Raw genomic sequence first — 19,773 nt, 5'->3', positions numbered from 1 at the left:
CAATTCAATTCAATTCCGACTTTAAGGGAAACAATGTTGTCATGTTTATGTGGTTGTCAGAAACTAATCCCTTCTTGTTCATTCGAGAAAGTTTCTAGTGACCTCTGAGTTAGCTGGCACACACAAGTAATTAAGTTTAATATACTTGATAGGGACATACTGACCTCAGTCCTATGTCAAAACTATAGTGTATATTATTCCAATGAGCATAGCCTACCAGGGATATAGGAACTACAGTACAGTATCTTTTGATGTAAGTAAGGTCCCATACATGATGCTGCATTGAGCATCCCCTCCATTTCACCTGTGCAACTTTAAAAAAGAAAGCCAATTTTCAAGATGGCCGCTCTGAATTACCATATGAGATCATAAAGGAAGGGATCATTTGACCACAGCTACAGCTGAGAAGAGGCTGTGTGCGGAATCGCTCCCCCAGACTGAAAAGAAGTCCTCCTCCTGGTCAGGTCATGAAGCATAGAATTATGAAAATTAAGAGAAAGAGGGGAGGAGAGTCAAATGATATGTCTGGGGATGAGGGGGTGGCATTTAAAATTTTGTGTGATTAATCAAAGAGGACTAGCTTAAGTTGACCAAAGTGTTGCAGTACTCTAGTTAGTTCTTTCACGGGCACCTTGTTGGTGTATTCATGAAGCCCTCACCCACCAACCTAGTTGGTGGCATGCTTCATCATCGGGCCCACCCAGTGACACCTAGTATGTCCCGGGTGTGCTACGACGCCTGATTACAGCGGAGCTGGTATATTGCTGAGAGTGCAGTGAGTGAGGTTGAGTGAGTTGTGATTTAAAACGGCTTGGTGGTGGTCCCAGTACCCGAGGGTAAATTAAATTTTAATAACTGGGCCGTCACCAGCGGTTAAAAGTAAGGCTACAGGACGCGTAAGGGTGGCGAGTTACTGCCCCCTGCGTCCTTCAGATGGTCGACATGTTTCAGCCAGTGCCTTAGAGTATTCTGGCTTTTCTCATGACCGTTTTTTAAAAGGTGTGGTGAAATAAAACAGACTTAGTGTTGTGGTACAGACTTTGTGATACACTCACTAAGGCGTTTTTCTATATGTGAGAGGGTGATTCCCTTCTCATGCATACGCTTTGGGTTATTAGCTATGGCTTCCTGGAGGGAAGCGGTAAGGGGATGACCAGTCTTTCTGGTCAGTGCCTGCCTTGTACCTGTTGTCCCGCCGTCGTCCTCCGGTAAAATTTTGTAACAGGCAGGATTGCAGGGAGCTGTGTTTAATTTGTAAATTAATGATTACCCGTTTCCAAAGCTCTGCTCAGAAGCCCACAGCCGGTGCAATCAAAAGTTGGCATGCCCAATACTGAGGCTGTGTAGTCTGCATAGGTCTAAATCCACCTCATGTATCTTTAATCCACTACCAGACAGCCCCTGCTCTTTATATCACGCTTCCATGTTCCTGCTTTCTCCCTCTGTCAATGTTTTTCCACCTTTCTCTTCTTCCCGTTTCTCTTTCTTGCTCTCTGTCAGTCTGATGAGGAAAACTCAGTGCAGGTCCCCAAAAATGAGTGCCATTAACCCCCTCCGCCAACCACCAGCTCAAATGAAGCACTGGCGGGGAGATGCCATACTTCCCACATGATGGCAAGTGATGCATTTCCTAGCTCTCTGATCACATCAGAAAACACTGTCTTCACCAATAATTACCAATATTATGAATACTGTCTTATTCTTATCTATGTAGAATAATGAATTCCATTTCAGATTTATTAATCCATCTGAATATTTTTGCATGCCTTATTGTTTGCTGCTCCTTAAAGTTAAACCTCTAGCTAGACCCACGTTACGGTTTACGCTTTATATACCTACGCAGGAAATAATGAAAGTAAACTATGCATTCTTACAGAGGAAGAAATACATGAGAGACATCAAAGGGCGAGTGAATACCAAGCAGAGCATAAAGCGGTGATGGCAGGTTTAATGAGTGAATTGTTGGTTAAAGAAATGGAAGAAATATATCTAAATCTTAGTTTTCTCACTTTACCAAGCATATGATCCTGTGTAAATCATGATGTTTATCACCACATACCTTTTACTGCAAACATATGCGGTGATGAAACAGTCTTAAGTGCTATGTGATACAGTGGACGGTTATACTTCAAATAAAAAGTAGCACGCAAAAAAATAAAAATGCACACGAACAGTCTGTATAAACCATGCACTTTTTTTTCAAATGAATTTTTTCAAAAAAGGAGATCCAATACTGAAGCAATATAAAGCATTGCCTTCTTTGGTACATGAGCCAAAGCTCCTAATTTACTAAAAAAAATTAATTTAAAGAAACCACAAATGTCGAAGTGAAAAAACATTATGCAATCAAAAGAATTTACAAATCACGGACCAATACTAACGGATATACCTTTTGACTAGATCCAAATTCTTCCTCCTGCTGGACACTAGCATGAGAGACCAGCAGACATAAAAATGTTGAAAATGTACATATTAAAAATCATCAGCTGAAACCAATGGAAACGTTGTGACACCAACAAACATGACTTAACTACGCAAGTGAAATAACATTGATTTTCATGCGTGCAGTCCGTTTTGTGTCCAAAAACCCATTTGGTAGCAAGTAGCAGGTTTACTCCAACTGCTTGCTGCTCAGTAAACATCTTAGGAATCACTAGAGGGTGGCAACAATCATGGTCGCACTGGGACAGAGAATATTCACGGGCACCAAAATAAAAGTAACCCCTATTAGTGAACTAAATACCTGGAGAAGTGGCTCAAGTTTGCAAATCGGGGCAGTTTTGAAATTCTAAAGAAAACTGTATAGGTGTTTTGCAAGGTATGAGATTCCCCCTGCATTGCTTGTTGCAGGCAATGTTTGTGGTAATAACAGAGAAATAGTAAAAAACGGCCACCCGATCATAAACAGGACCACCAACAAGCAGAAATCTGGCCCACACACTGACCTGTCAGAGCAGCCCTTTGGACATTGCCAAATTACCCTATAGGCCAGTCCGAATCTGCTTACTATCAAACCCCATCTCCTAAGCACATTTAGACGGCTTGATCAAATAATTGACATGTGCATACCTACTTAATTTGATGTGATCTAAAACGCCTTTTGCACACAGGCAACCAAGTTAACCTGCTTCCCCTAGGTGACATAGCAGCCTAACACTAGCTTGAAGTGATTTAAAAGCCATAAAATACATAATTAAATGTACAAGAACCAGACAAAACTGTTTGTAACCGGGGCTGGTAGTTGTAAGAGTTGGTAGTAAGACTGAGTTGGCTATGAAGCATACATAGATTTGGTCCCGATCAACGGCAGTGCGCGCGACATAGGGGCTCCTGGGAAGACATTCCTCGGGGCGCGTGCTCTACTGTACCTGCAGAGGTGGAATGAAGGGCTGCCAGGATGAAGCAAATGGCCGCCGCTGTGCCTCGCATGGAAAACATGACGAACTCGAAATGCCAGCCCTGCCCCGGCACGCGAATGTCTCAGAAAGGCAATGATGGGCCAAAGTTCTGCGTTTTTGAAAGTTTGGAAGAGTGGGGGAGGGCGAGTTAACAACTGTCACATCACAGCAAGTGGAAACCTGCAGCTGGAGAGTGAAAGTTTGCTGAGCACCAAGCAACTAAAAAGACAACTCTCCCACCCCTGGAAAACAGAATCTTGCTGCATTGGTGAAGTAAATCAATTCAGATCACTATGACCAGTAACCTTCAACTTTTCGTCTGTGAAATATGAGATTCCTTCCCTGGGCTTTATTTAACATACGATAGAGGTTATATTCGGCAATGTACCTTTAGTAGAAATTTAAAAAGATATATAAAATAAGACGCAAGGTCTTGCACTGATTGAGAAATAGATTATTCTGCCCCAAATCAGCATTACACTGAACAGATGAAAACACGGGTTAATCAATATGATGGAAAATTATTAACTCGGGCAAATAGCTGTGGGGCTGGCCAACCTTGTTAGTTACCTGGTGGACAACACATTATCTTACCTTTGTCGTCACTGCAAACATGTCAGTGTTTCATCACCGTCGTACTGAACAGTAAACAGTTGGTAGACACCCCCTCTACACGCTCCTTCTCCTGGAAACTAAGCAAGAACATGCAGTTCTAAATTCTTCCTCTGTGACCCCCCTTTCTCCCCTAGTGCTTACGTACTAGATCTGGCGCAAGTAATAGTATCTGGAGACTGTTTTTTGCCTTCAGTTGCCCTCTTTTGCTTGTTGTTTGCAACTACGCTTCAAGAAGAGGACATATTGGTCAAAATGCCTGATTGTAAATTGATAGAAACAATGTAATAGGTGTGAAATCACCACGCACTCGTGTCTAAGCTGACTCCACCACACCACTTTGGTTGGCTACTAAGGTTAAACGTGATCTGCAACAACTTTCTCAAAAATGTGTGTGTTGTAATCTTATTTTTCATGTGCAGCCCATATTCAACAACTTTGTGACATTTGCCTTCTAAAATGTCATGCAACCGCGAATTGATGTGTCTGGCACCAACATCTGACCCCAAAAGAGTTGCACAAGAGAATATTGTGTCACCCGAGCTATGCTTTTGTGAATGTGAAAATGTACTTGTGCTTTCGTCAAAGAACGTGAACGATGGAGCCCATTGGCACACAATATGTTACTTTGTGTTTCTTTTGTGAACACCCAGTCATTCTGCTGCACGTTCTTCCACTGACGTCAAGGGAATAAAATGCAATTCAAAAATTTTTTTAATAACACTGAGTAAACGCAATGTAATGAACTGAGGATGTAAAACGCTCCCAATTTTTTTTTTTTAAACAGATTTTATTTGTCACAGGTCACATATACTGCGTAGCTCCGCAGTCCGGAGTCTACTGCACACATCAATGAATCACCAAGAATGCCGTCGACTTTTAAAACCAAACAAACCCACCTTCCTCCCTCCCCCGATTGCGTTTATGCTGCCACTAACAATGATTTGCATGTCCAAAATAGCACACCGAGTCTATCAAACACCCTGCCAAACCCACACTCTACCCACCCATCAGACTGGCAAGGGAGCGACCCCCTCCGGTGGCGGGTCAAGGTCCAGCCCACGGTAATCCGCCCATCTTTTCCAAATCTTAAATTATTTGCGGGGGCAACCCCTGGCAATAAATATCGGAAGCTCGAGCCCCATACAAAAGTCCATCCCATTCTTCCATGCAGCCAATGGTGGAGCTCGGGCGCCTTCCATGCCCTGGCTATGTCCCTCTTTGCCAGCGTGAGACCCAGCAGCAGCAGATGACGCTTTTATTTATTGCCCCCAAAACCCTCCAACACATGCAGCAGGGCCAGTCGCGGCGTGTGTGGAAGCTCCCATGCCAACACCTCCGACAGGCAGGAGAACACCCCCCTCCAATATCGATGCAGCGCCAGACACCCCCAGACTGTATGTAAAAGTGTGAACTCATCTGTCACACAGCGGAGACACACAGGGGAGCCAATCATTCCTGCCCTCCACAGGCGCACTCTGGTGAAGTATGTACGATGTAGGTATTTGAACTGTACTAGTCGTAGGTGTGTAGATATTGCTCCTCCCCCCGCAGACTCGCCAGTGCTTCCACCCAGTCTTCTTCCTCTAGATCGCCCACGTCCCCTTCCCATGCAGTCTTGACCCTCTGTAAGTCAGTGGAGCAATGATGCACTAACGTCTGATAAATGCGAAAGATCTTGCCATCAGGTAGTTCCCCCATAAACAGCTTAGCCTCTATGGGACTAAAGTCGGGAAGTGGCTCCAGATCTTCCAGGTGAGGTGTCAGTGCATGCCTAAACTGCAGGTATTTTAAGAACTGGGACCGTGGCATCCCATATTCGTCTCGCAGATCTTGGAAGGATTTGAGTGTCAGGTCCGCCATCACGTCCCCTAGGGACGAGATTCATATGGAGTCCCAACCCTGGAAGCCCTGTAGCGCTGCCAGACGGTGCATTCGCCCAATTCCCCAAAGAGGAGTCTCCCGGGTCAACATATTCCACCACCCCATCCTACTCTGAGCCCGCCTCCAGACATGAAACACCACCTGTGTAGCTGAGGGAAGGCACTTTCGTAACAACGCAGAGTACAGCAGCGTGTGTAGGGACCTAGTACCCATCTGGTGTCGCTCGACCGCATAAGCCGGGTCCCCCCTGTCCCCGTACCACAACTCATTAAGAACAAGTAAATGTGCCGCCTGATAATAGGAGAGGACATCCGACGTAGCAAGCCCCCCAGTGAATGTGGATAGGAAGCATGTGCGCAAGGCAATACGTACTGCACCTCCTTCTCATAGGAACCCACCTAGCACCAAGTTAACCTGCTAGAACCAACGGGGCGAAATCTGGTAGGGGTGGTTTTGCAATTGATATAGAAGGCGGGGAAGTGCTACCATCTTGAAAATGGCCGACCTGCCATAAATCGTCAGGGGCATGCGGGACCACACCTTCAGGTTCTCGCGTGTACGCTCCCACACCGGGGCCAGATAACGATCTCTAGATACGACTGATGAATCCGACAGGTATATCCCTAGATACTTCATCCCATCAACACCAGTTGAAGGGCCGAGGCCCAGTCCCCCACCTGCCTTCCACCGCCTAGTACCCAAAGCGTAGATTTGCCCGGATTCATATAGGGCCCGGAGGTTTCACCAAAGGTCTGCAAGATACGTAGCAGTCGCGGCCCCGACCTATCTAAGTCGGTAAGAAAGAACAGGACATCGTCCGCATGGAGTGCTATCTTATCGGTAAGGTCCGGCGCCCATCTGAACCCATTGAGCTGAGCATCAATGCGCACCCACTCCGCCAATGGCTCCATGGCGAGCGCGGAAAGGTACGGCGAGAGGGGGCAACCCTGCCGTGTGCCCCGCTGGATCCGAAAGGAGCGCGAAATTGCCCCCCCCCACTCGCACCGATGCCGTAAGGTCCGTATACAACAGCTACAGGTAGGCCAAAAAACGCGGGCCGAGATTAAGGCGCCGCAGCAAGGCAAACATGTACACCCAGCTCAGGGAATCAAAGGCCCTATCCATATCTGCGAACAGTAACGCTGCCGGTTCCCCTAGATGCTCCCAGGCCGATATCGCGACATGTGCCCGCCGAATGTTATGGTGGGTCGCCCTCTGGGGCATGAATCCGGCCTGGTCCGGATGAACCAAGTCCGAGATGTGCGACTTAAGCCTATTGGCCAAGGCCTTGGCCAGAACCTTGGCTTCTATATTGAGCAGGGATATGGGACGGTAGGACGCATGCCTCTAAGGGGGTCTGCCCGGCCTGAGGAACACCACCACCTCTGCGTGTCTCCAGTCCGGGGAAAGCGAGCCATTCTCACGCGCCTCCTCCACTACCGGTCGATAGTGTGGGCCCAGCTGCAAGAGAAAACGTTAAAAAAATTCACATGGAAAGCCATTCGGGCCCGGAGCCTTCCCGGGATTCAGCTCCCCCAGGGCTGTGCCCAGTTCATCATCTGACAGGGGTTTGTCTAGCTGCTCCCGCACGTCGTCCGAAGCGGTCCGGGGGGGGGGAGATCATTGATGAACCGTTGAATAGTCTCCTCCGCAAGACATTCCTTGGGGGCATACAAATCCTCGTAATACGCCGCAAAGCTCTCCACAAGTGCTGGAGGCTTAAGGATAAGCGCCCCCTCCGGGTCCAGTACTCGGGGCAACGGCTGGGCGTGCATGGTACCTTGGCAGCGATGGTGGAGCATCTTGCTTGATTTATCCCCCCACTGATATACCCGACTACGCGTGGCCAGCCTGGCCTGTCGTGCTTCATCCAGCAGTATCGCAGTGTACTGCTGCTGAGCCAGCACCAGCTGTCTTCTAGCGGGGCCGCCGTCTGCCTCCCAACCCCTGCGCTCCAGTGCCTCCATGTCAGCCTGCCGACGCACCAAGTCCTGTTGCCGCTCCCTCCGCGCCGATACGCACCAAGAAATGTCTTTGCCTCGCTGCGTGGGTTTTAATGCCTCCCAGAGGGTCGCTGGGGATTCTACTGACCCTACATTAGTCACCAGGAAATTATCTATTTCTTTGGTCAAGTGTTCCCTGTACTACTCCTTCTGCATTTACCACCCCGACATTTGCCATGTAAGTGGCTGCCTACCCGGGCCTATCCGGAACGTGAGAGCTACTGGCGAGTGATCTGACAAGGCTCTGGGTAGAATGGTTGCCAACATTATCCTATGTGTGAGCCCCCTGGGAACAAAGATGTAATCTAACCTGGAAAACAAGGTGTGTACTGTAGAGAAATAAGTGTACTCCTGACGAGGGCCATGCATGTGTCTCCACACATCTATCCAGTCAAGTCCTGTAGCTAGGGAGTGGAATTTAGTGGAAGGGCCACCCGCCTCGCCAGTCTCCCCGCTCCTCCACCTGTCGTGTCCCAGCTCCATCACATCGTTCCAGTCCCCTCCCACTACAGAAAGAGTATCTGGCATGTCTCCCTAAAGCGTTAAAAGCCGTTCCACCAGGGACCACTGTAGCGGCGGTGGGGCATAAACACTGCCTAACGTCAATATGTCACCCCCAACCCTACCTTGTACTAAAATGTACCTGCCCTGTGTGTCCGACCAGAGTTTCTCATGTACATATGGGACTCTACGGTGAATCAGGATCGCAACACCCCGCGAGCCCCGTGTAAGCCCAGAGTGGAATACTTGGTGATACCCAAACTGCTGCAGACACAGAGCTTTCGTGCCTAGCAAGTGTGTTTCCTGGAAAACGCTCCCAATTTTAATATACAGATTTACCTTTCTAGAGACAAGGCTACAAACGAAGGCTAGGCTACTGGTTCACTGGTCACCATCTGTACTTTGTGGTAATAGATGAGATGTCAATACACACATGTCAAACACTTTTTCCTGAAAGATGAATTACTACACTCGTTCCAGAAATTCTGGGGAAGATTTATCATTATTTCATACAGCGCAGCAAGCTAAATGGCAGGAATTACCTGTATTTAACAAGATACAGTGCAATCTTTTCCTTTCCTTGTGCTAGCGCTCAACGTGCTGCCTTCCACCAACGTGAGCACCTTTGCACCGTGGTGCAAGGTTGCCTGCGTTGCCAACAGAATTGTTTGTGTGCAGGAAGGGGCACCTTCCTGTACAAAAAAAATTCTGAGAGGCATTTTCCTCTTTCTAAGTGTGCTGCAGAGTACAGCACAACCGCGGCCTGTGGTGGGAGTACCTGCAGGCGGTGACGTGGGGAGGGGAAGGGACAGGGTGGGGGTAGTAATGTATGGATTACGAAGTTTAAAAGGTAAGTTAACATATATATGAATAAAACGAATTTTGTTGCGTGCACTGCATCACCAAATGCGATGCAGTGCGCACAACGAATTTTGTTTAATTTATTTATATGTTAACTTACCTGTTAAACTCCGTAATCCATACATTACTACCCCCCACCCTGCCCCTCCCCCTCCCAACATCACCGCCCGCAGGTACTCCCACCACCGGCCGCGGCTGGTACAGCACACTTAGAAAGAGGAAACGACGAGGAGAAATCAAGATAATTCTTCTTGTTGCGCCTCCCCTGGGAAGGCTAAGCATTTTGACACATTCTCAGGTTTACCAGTGTTTGTAAATCTGGGAAAGCGCTAAAATACATGGGTGGATGTGTGGGAACATCCACACTCCACCCATGGAATGCCACCCTGGGGAGGAGTAACGCAACACAGCAATTTGCGCTGCGTTGCTTCACTCTAGATTTATCAAACCATGCGGGCCACGGAAGATGGCCTTTCGTGGCTTGGTAAATCTGATTTAGTAGTTGCATTACCCTTCTATGGCCAGGAACTACCGAACATCCCCCTCCCTAGCCTCGTGTTTAATGAACATTTATTAAAGATGGACATGAGAGAGGATTTCTTTGGAGGCGGGGGTCGTACAACCCCCTGCCGTATTTATTAAAACATAAAATAAACAATATTTACAAATTTTTACGCAGAAAACGTAGCATGACATTTGATTACAATTCATAGGTACTGTTATCAGATGGCTAACCTTAACATACTTCTAATATAAAGTATTTCCTATATGAGTCTAACATCTGATCCATAATCATACATTGATTACTTTTCTGCGTATCCTATTTGGGCCTACGGCAAGGTCGCTAATTGGTGTCAGATCCTTATCAATTAGCCACACCCTCCCGTACGAGTGTGCATGCGCAGAGGGCCCATTTACCGAGAGGGTACTTCCCCCCCCCGGTTACCCCCGTACGCTCTATGAACTCCATTAAAAGGGGGCCCTTGCAATCTGCGCTGTTTAGGACTGTCATTGTGCCCGTGCGGGGTGGCTAACCAGCCTGAAGAAAGCGTGACTCCCCCCTCCCCTGCACCCATCCAGTCAACCGGTTGTACCGCCCCTGGAGTTCTAGGAGAGACCACTTGTCCCTCCCCCTGGGCGAACCCTTTCAAGAATGGCACCACCCCCTAAGGACCTTAAATTTACTGCTCACCAATCATGACCTTACCGCCTGACCAAGGAATAGCAATAAATACGACGATGGATGACATACAAACGGGAAAAAGTTCTAAGGAACAAAATAAATCAGACGACACACCTGGCATCTATGTACATTGGGAAAAAAACATATTAACAACCTTATAATACAATAACCAATATCTGCTTTAGGGGATGGTGGGTGGGGAAAAAGATTAACAGCCTCCTAGAGGCTCGGTGGGGGCAAACCTGGGAGCGCGTGAAAAAGAGACCGGCTCCCGTGCTCCCCAGCCTTTTAAACCCCATCCTGGCCAGGTCGGTTCTAACTGGCCTGACCTCAGCTCCCCCTTGACCCAGAAGCGATTCCATTGCTTCCGGGTCACTTTGGAGCCCCTTTGGGCCAATCCATGAATAGGCACGCTCACCGCATCATGATGGCGCGGCGGGGCGCTCCCCACCATGGAGAGCAGGTGAGGGGGGCGGGTGCCCTGCCATACCTGCGGCGGGGGCGATGACGGCCCCCGCCTTTCTCTATGGCCAGGGATTACTGAACATCCCCCTCCCCCGCCTTGTGTTTAATGAACATTTATTAAAGATGGACATGAGAGGGGATTTCTTTGGAGGCGGGGGTCGTACAACCCCCGGCCCTATTTATTAAAACATGAAATCAAATTAAAATTGGAAATAAACAATATTTACACATTTTTACGCGGAAAACATAGCATGACATTTGATTGCAATTCATATGTACCGATATCAGATGGCTAACCTTAATATACTTCTAATACAAAGTGTTTCCTATCCGAGTCTAACATCTGAACCATAATCATACATTGATTACTTTTCTGCGTAACCTATTTGGGCCTACGGCAAGGTCGCTAACTGGTGTCAGATCCTTATCAATTAGCCACGCCCTCCCATAAGAGTGCGCATGCGCAGAGGGCAGGTTTACCGAGAGAGTACTTCCCCCCGGTTACCCCCGTACTCGCCAGGAACCCCATTAAAAGGGGGCCCTTGTACTCTGCGCCGTTTATTGACGTCATTGTGTCATTGTGCCCGTGCGGGGTGGCCAACCAGCCTAAAGAAAGCGTGACTCCCCTCTCCCCCGCACCCATCCAGTCAACCGGATGTACAGCCCCTGGAGTTCTAGGAGAGACCACTTGTCCCTCCCCCTGGGCGACCCCATTCAAGAATGGCACTGCCCCCTAAGGATCATAAATTTACTGCTCACCAATCATGACCTTACCGCCACAGGCCAGTGTAGTTGCCCGACTATCTGGCCCCCCATCCTCCTACATTAAAAGGTCATGCCCAGCCCTGACAATCCCTAGCCAAGCCATTATATTTTCCAATAGGATTTCATTACCTAACCTAGTCAGGTGGACCCCGTCTTTTAAGAAGCACAGTTCCCCCCTGACACACCCATGCGCTATCTCTTGTAACTGAGGGGACCTGAACAATTTCCCTATTTTATTGTTGATCCTCTTTACCGTGTGATTCAACGCTTTCACAGAATCTCCCCCCCTCCATTTGAATCTGTGTATCATCTGAGACCAAACTATGGTGTAGCCTTGGTATGCCTTTGCTAACCAGCCTACTTCAGAGATGATGTCCTCCATCAAGACCCTTCTCCCCAGATTTACCAGATAGTTCCCACCCAAATGCAAGATAACTATCGTGGTTGGAGGACTGTGTCGACTCAACAGATCTGTAACAAAACCCCTAAACTGATTGAGGCAGAGACCCCCTTTACCATGGAAAGAAACCTTGAAACCATCCTGCTCAGCTCTTTATCTGTAATGACCTTAAAGACAAACAGATTTCATATGCCGTATATAAGAATGACCAATGACCCATACAACATGTGCTCTCTTGTCCTGTGGATGTGGCCGCCGTTGTGAAGAATCTTGCTGGTGATCTGCCAACGGCAGTTTCCCCCCTCCTTGACAGGTTCGAGAAACTGAAATGCAAGCAAACAAGCAGGACAGGCATCAGTCCACAATTGCATTGCCACCCTCACAACATGTGCAGCCGCACATAGCGTTTGTAACAATTAGAAGACCATCTTCCAATTCTCTTCACACTGTTGCTATGCAACCCTCTTGCTGTGGTCTCTGTGGCAGCTCCTATCCTGAATGAATGAGTCCCAAAGTCCTTTGAATTCAAACCTGCCCTGTCGACCGCCATGGCTAATACCCTTTTAAATTGGAACCTGGTAAGCGGTGTAGTGTCAGCATGTATTAATAATGTCCCCCCTACTGCACTATTTCTCTGTTGGAGGAAGGCTTCTAGGTGCATCACTGGGCAGCAAGGATTGTTTTGTGCCCGGTGAATACCATCCCTTTGCCACAGGCTTCCTGATCAGTTTTAGATTTGTTGATGTTTATTAGCAAAGTGTCTCCCTGTATCTTCGAATGCTCCAGCTGGAGCCAACCTTGCACATCCTGTTTGTTGCGCGCCACCAGTTCCCCCGCCCTAAATGCCCCATAAAAGGCCAGTGCAAAGGCAGCTCTGAATAGTAATGCCTCCCCTATCGAACTGCAAATGCCACCCAGGGCTGTTAGCAGTGATGTCAGCCGCTCCAAGCCAATCGGCTGTTTTGTGTCAGGAGCGGCACCCTGGAGGCACCGCCACCCCTTTAGTGCCTTCCTTACAATGAAACTATTCGTGGGGTCCCTGGTGTCCTTGATCTGCGCAAAGAAAGAAACCGCTGCCACATGTCGCCTGGCTGTCGCTGCAAAGCGCCCTTCTTTATTCAAAGTGTCTAAATACTGGTGGAATGCCCCCAACTTATGCCAGCTATCTGCCCAATCCTGCCCCAAAAAAGCGCAGTAAGACCAAAACGCCCCTTCGTAAGCCTTCCTGGTCCTGGGCGCTAGGCTAGCTGCCACGAGGTTCTGTAGCTGGGGGCACCAATCTGCCAGAGTACTTCCGGGAAGTGTGTTGGTGTTGCCTCTGAAGACGGTAGCTGAAAACCTGCATCTTGAAGCGAGAGAGTGCGTCAGCAGCATTATTCAGCACCCCCGGGACATGTTTAGCCTTAAACTGTATGTTCAGTTTCATACACAACAGCACTATCTCTTTCAACAGGCGGAGGATCATTTTACACCGGGCAGCCTGTTGGTTGATGCATTCCACCACTGTCATGTTGTCGGACCAGAAAATCACAGACTGATTACGCAAATGATGAGGCCAAACAGTCAGTGCTACCCATATGGGAAAGAGTTCCAGGAAACCTATATTGGCTGTCAGACCATTCTCAACCCACCAAGCCGGCCAATGTTGAGCCACCCACTCGCTCTCGAGTATGGCACCAAAACCCACACTGCTCGCAGCGTCAGTCCATAAACCTAACTCAGCGGAAGTAGTGGGGGGACCGGGCCACACCACCCTGTCGTTGAAACCCTCCAGAAATGCAATCAAAATCCGCATGTCCTGGCAAACCTCAGACGACAGTCTTGTGAGATGGTATTTTTCCTGCAGGCCTGTCATGGCCTGAGAGATGGAACGGGAGAACGGTTGTGCCATAGGTATTACCCTTAATGCAAAGTTCAACTGGCCAACTGTCTGTTGTAGCTGATGTAAGATTACTTTATCTTTTGCCAAACATTGCCGGAGTGCTGCTCTAAATTTCAATATTTTTTCTTTAGGTAACCGGAAACACCCCTGTACAGAGTCCAACTCAATGCCTAAAAATTATTTTGTGGTTGCTGGACCCACCGTCTTCCCTGGCGCCAGAGGGACCTCAAAAGCACGCATGAGCACGCAAAATTCCTGCAATGCCCAAGCGCAATCCTGGGAGCCCGCCGACTCAAGAAAGAGAAAGTCATCCAGATAATGCATGACATATTGGTGCCCCGTTGCCTGTCTCAAAACCCATTCCAAAAATGAACTGAATTTTTCAAAGTAAGCGCAGGAAACAGAACAACCCATGGGCATGCACATATCTATGTAGAATTTGCCCTGGAATGAAAAACCTAGAAGGTGGTGATCTAGAGGATGTACAGGCAGTAGCCGGAAGGCAGATTCAATATCTGATTTGGCTAGCAAGGCCACTGGTCCCACACCCCTTAGCATATCCACTGCCTGGTCAAAAGAGGCATATTTCACGCTACAGATTTCTTCGTTGATGGCGTCATTTAATGAATTGCCTCCATGAGCTGACAGATTATGAATCAACCTGAACTCCCCTTTATCTTTTTTCGGGACCACCCCCAGGGGCGAGCAGACAAAGTTGTGCACAGGGATGTGATCAAAAGGACCCGTTATTCTGCCCAGGGGCAGTTCTTTTGCGATCTTTACTGCCGCTACTCCTGGATTGATCCTTACAGACAGCTGATTTCTACACTCTGGTGTCCCTGTGTAATCAACTTCCGGAATCCTAAAGCCATACAAAAAAACCTTCTTGTAAAATCCTAGCCATGGCATGGTCTGGGTACCTGTTCAACCAACGAGTCATAGCCAGAACGTCAATGGGGGAATGTGTCACCATTCGTATCTTCTCCTTATTCCTGTTTCTTCCTTCCGCGATTTCCGGCGAAAGTGTTACCTTCCTTGAGGCATTTTGATTCTGGGTGAGAGGGGTGATTACATATGGAGCATGTGTGTCTGAATTTACAGGTGCCTTGGGCCCTGGTGCATGTCCGTCTATTAAAATCCCAGCATACCCCTTTCTGTCCCCCGTGCTCCGCGGACTAGGGGCCATGCCCCCGGTTTGTGGTGGCCGAAAAGGCTGAGGGCTTGGGAAGTGTAACCCTTGTTCCAGTTTGTACTGCATTGCCCGGCTGTCCTGGGCCAAACTGATCAAACCACAAGATTAAGTCAACCCGGTCCCAGGTAAGTGATGGGTCAAATTCCTTAGCCTTCCTGAAATTCATGTCATATTCCTTCTAACCTACCCCCCCATATTTATCATGAGCCATAGTAACCCTGCTCTGGTAACATGCCATTTCTGCTTGCAGGTTAGGTGAACGATCTCCTATTATAGCCACAAACACTGAGAAAGCCCTAATCCAGTTGTTCAAAGTCTCCTCCACCCTGAATCTCATATTTCAACACGCCATTCACTAGGGAGCATCCAATCCTTCTGGTTCTTGGCATACTCCATTTCCCTGTTATCCACAAGCAAGGAAAACATATTAATGTAAGCACCAAACCATACCAATTCCTTCACCTCCCGTGTTACATGCCTAGTCAGATGTTCCCTCCTAGTGGGTAGCATACCCACATCCTTACCTATTGCCCCAGCTCCCGCTTGCTCCGCCATCTTGTCTTTTCCAGAGCTGCTCTCCGGTAGCGCTGGTTGGGGTAGAATCGAAATACCTGGCCCTGCGCCTGGCACCCCACTTGGGGCAGCATAAATCTTCGCCACCATCCTCTGTACCTCAGCTAACGGGTCTTCCCCTACTTCCTTTGACCCTACCAAAGATGGTAACATTCCCCCCTTTCCTAACCAAGGTAGAACTGCCGCTATCTGAGCCGCTAACTCCGGCGGTACCTGATTACCCCCTGGTGGTTCTAGGACCGGAGTGGGGGCCACTGGATTCTGAACAGGAACCACCGGAAATGATGCGGGGCTAGGTGTGGGCACCACAGGGATTGTCACTGGGACCACCGGGATTGATGTGGGAGGCACTGAACTTGGCGTAGGCACCAGCAGTGGAGGTGCTGGGATCAATGAGACACTTGCCGGGATCACTGGTATAGGCGTAGGGCTCAACGGTGTCGCTGGAACTCCTGAGGGACCTTCCCCCAAAGGCCCTACCTGTCGGGTGTGGACTTGTATCCAGGCAGAATCCCAAGTTCCTCGGAAGTGAAGATAGTGTCACTCTCCTTCGATAAGATACCACTCCCTAGGTGACTCAAAGAACACCAAAGAGAAGGTAACTATCTCCCCAAAAGAGAGAGACCAAACCAACAGGTCTATCCAGCAGGGAAGGGGTAGTGGAGACCGGGCTTCCAGTCAGCGCAGCTCACTGCAGTGTGGAAAAACACAACATAACAGCTATTAGTGGCAGGGTTAATAAACAAAGTTTCTTTTAACTTCTACGCAATAATGTGCTGTCTCAAACTCACCAGACCTGTAGACTCACGATACCTCAAAAGGATCCAAATAGTTCCAAAAAAACTTAAACAAACAGATAAAGGAAATTCGTTTGATCTCTCAGAATGCAGCAAAGTTATTTTAGGAGGATATCCCCTGGAATATCCTTTGTACTTCAGGCTCCAAAAAACAGGGAAACCAATCATCCAAGTATCCTGAAAAGAAGACACGTCCTGTGTCTATCGTAAGCAGTTGCGAGGACTCAAATCCACTTGCAAAAGAAAAGAAATGAAGAACGCAATCTCGCGTCTTGAAATAATCAATGAGGTCTTCGAAGAGTCTTTATAGCACCAAAAACGCTTCCGGGCGTCATTTTATCAAATGTCTTGCAAAAAAAACGCTTCCTCGCGTCTTTCTGATATCGGCAAGTAAAAAACACCAAACTAAACGCGTCCTTGCGTTAACAAAAAGGTGGCGTGCACAATGCCACTGAAGTGCTGAGCCACGGAGGTTTCAAGAAGGGAAACAACAGGGTGGGTATCAAAAAAGGACTGTTGTTCCCCCGGCTCACTACGGGTGCAGTTTTGCGGTTTGCCAGTTTTTGCCAATAAAGTTTTTGTTGAACAGGGGACGGGTTGTTCCCTGAGAAAGGCGGCTGCAGATCGAAAAACGGGTACCAGAGTCCGGGAGTTAGCAGGGGAAGTGGAGGATCCGAGGACGAAGGGCAAAGCTCCTGCAGAAAACGGAACAATCGGTGCGGAGCAGCAGAGGAACGATATTCAGGAAACGGGGAATCACAAGGAGGGACAGGCGAGAAAACCAAGCGTTGCCATCTTGGTAGGAGGGGTTTATGAACCTCCCCTCATGTCTGTGATTGGTATCCATGCATCACGAGACTGCACACCTTTTGCTGCCCAACGCAATGCATTCTGGGATATGTAGTGCAGGGGGGGGATAAGTCGGGATGAGACAGCACATTCTACCTCTCTGGTATGGCATTATGGGAGTCGTGGTGTAAGGAAGTCTACACGTTCCTATTCCTAACAGTACCCCCCCTAAAGGCCTTCTAACTGGTCTGGGTTTGGAGGGGTTTAAAGCATGAAACCTCCAAACTAATCTGGGGGCGTTTACGTTTTCAGCCGGCTCCCAGGTTCTGTCTTCTGGAGGGTAACCAACCCTATCAATCAAGTATTGCAGCTTCCCTCTGTAACGTCTTGAGTCCAATACTCTTTTTACTTCGTAGGAGGTGTGGCTCTATCCTGGTTGGAGAGCTTTCTTTCGGGACGTTCGCAAGGAGTCAGATTGGGCCCCCATTATTCCATCTCAAGGGAGCTCACCAAGGGAGTGCCACAGGGCTCATGCCTAAGCCCCACACTTTTCAATGTGTATGTGGCCCCCTTGGCAGACATTGCAAGGGCTTATGGGTTCACCCCGGTGTCGTATGCTGAAGACACTCAGCTTTTATTCCCCTTCCAGACCCTCACGCCCGCAATACAAAAATCTTTTGCGGAAGGAATGAGGGTAATATCGGACTGGATGGCTTTAAATTGCCTCCAGTGCAATGTAGGCAAGACAGAGGTCATGTTGTTCGGGGAGGCCACGCTTTTGTGGTCCCCAGAATGGTGGCCCCCGGATCTGGGACCAGTACCAACTCCCAAACAGACCGTGAAAAATCTTGGTGTGCGACTTGATAAGACACTTTTGCTTAAAGAACACACAAATCAAGTAGCAGGATCCTGTTTCCGTGTTATCGGACTGCTACGACGTGTCTTTCCATTCCTACCAGACAACCATAGGAAAACACTTGTCCAGGCATTGGTAATTAGCAGACTGGACTACTGCAACGGCCTGCTCATCTCGGCCAATGAGGAACAATTACAAAGATTGCAAGTGGTCCAGAACGCAGCAGCGAGACTGGTCCTCAATGCTCAGCCAAGGACTGCATCGCGTCCCCTCCTGGACAAACTCCATTGGCTGCCAGTTAGGCAACGTGTTAAATATAAAATCTGTTGCACAATACACAAATGCCTGTTTGGTACAGGACCCAAGTACCTAAAAAAAAAATTCAACCCCTACACTCCTAGGCGCACTTTGCGCTCTGGTAGTCAGCAATTGATCCAGGTTCCAAGGATCAGAAAAGCTAGGCAGGGAGGCCGAGCTCTCTCCTATAAAGGCCCTATTCTGTGGAATTCACTTCCTCCGACTCTGGAACAAATTACCAACTTTATGTCTTTTAGAAAGACCTTAAAAACATATCTTTTTTCGGCTTCCTAAGATATGACATATATTTATTCATTCACAGCTCATAGTTCAATATTAGGTTTTCTGGAAAAGCACAAGCGCGGAGATACCCCTTCGGGGGTCAAATCCTGCGCTACATAAGAAAATAAATAAATAAATAAATAAATAAATAAATATTCCATTTCTCCCTCTACATTCACAGGGGTGGCGGTGGCTCAGGGTGAACAGGATCTAAATAGGGCTTTAGCAAGGAGGTGTGGAAGACAGGATGTATCAGTATTTCAGGGGGGAGACTCAATTTGATGGCTACTGGGGATAGTACTTTCTTGACTGCAAAAGGTCCTAGGAATCGTGGTTGTAGCTTACGAGGTCCCTCCAATTTCAGGTTTTTGGACGATAGGCATACTTTATCCCCTACTTGATATTCGGGAGCGGGACGCCTATGCTTATTAGCCTGTGTCTTCATGTCTTCTTTGGCCTGTAGTAACTCTCTCCTAGCTTGTTCCCAGATGTTTAGGAGATGTTTATGGTGATCTACTGCAGCTGGGGTGTTTGTGACAGAGAGAGGTAGTTCTAGTGGGAGGAATTTGGGATGGTAACCATTCAGGAAATAAAAAGGAGAGAACTTGGAGGCCGAGTGTGTGGAGTTGTTGTAGGCAAACTCGGTGAGGGGCAGAGCTTGTACCCAGTCTTGACCGGTGGTGCTGATCAAACATCGTAGGTATTGCTCTAACGTTTGATTGGTCCTCTCAGTTTGCCCATCTGTTTGGGGATGATATGCGGAGGACAATCGGTGGTCTATGTGAAGAGCTTGACACAGTCCCTGCCAGAATCTAGAGATGAATTGCAGACCTCTGTCCGAAATGATCATGGACGGTAGCCCATGAAGGCGCACAATGTTTTGAATAAAAGCTGCCGCTAGTTCCAATGCCATAGGCGTCTTTTTAAGGGGTATAAAATGGGCCATTTTTGATAGTAGATCAACCACCACCATTATAGCGGTGTATCCTCTTGTCATCGGTAAGTCAGTAATGAAGTCCATGCTGATAGAGGT

The 19,773-nt window shown here is 48.1% G+C and overlaps 1 protein-coding gene across 1 annotated transcript in view; it reads right to left on the bottom strand.

The window, feature by feature from the left end:
- Positions 1–3,598, bottom strand: part of LOC144773822 (coagulation factor VII-like) — a 225,467-nt gene extending 221,869 nt beyond the window's left edge. The window contains 1 exon segment of the mRNA XM_078658918.1: positions 3,369–3,598. Within this exon segment, the coding sequence (XP_078515044.1) occupies positions 3,369–3,438 (70 nt within the window). The 5' untranslated portion in view covers positions 3,439–3,598.
- Positions 3,599–19,773: the final 16,175 nt, after the last annotated feature.

This window comes from Lissotriton helveticus, chromosome 8, assembly GCF_964261635.1.
Source record: "Lissotriton helveticus chromosome 8, aLisHel1.1, whole genome shotgun sequence".
NCBI classification, from domain to species: Eukaryota; Metazoa; Chordata; class Amphibia; order Caudata; family Salamandridae; genus Lissotriton; species Lissotriton helveticus.
This window is presented reverse-complemented; position numbering and strand designations above follow the sequence as displayed.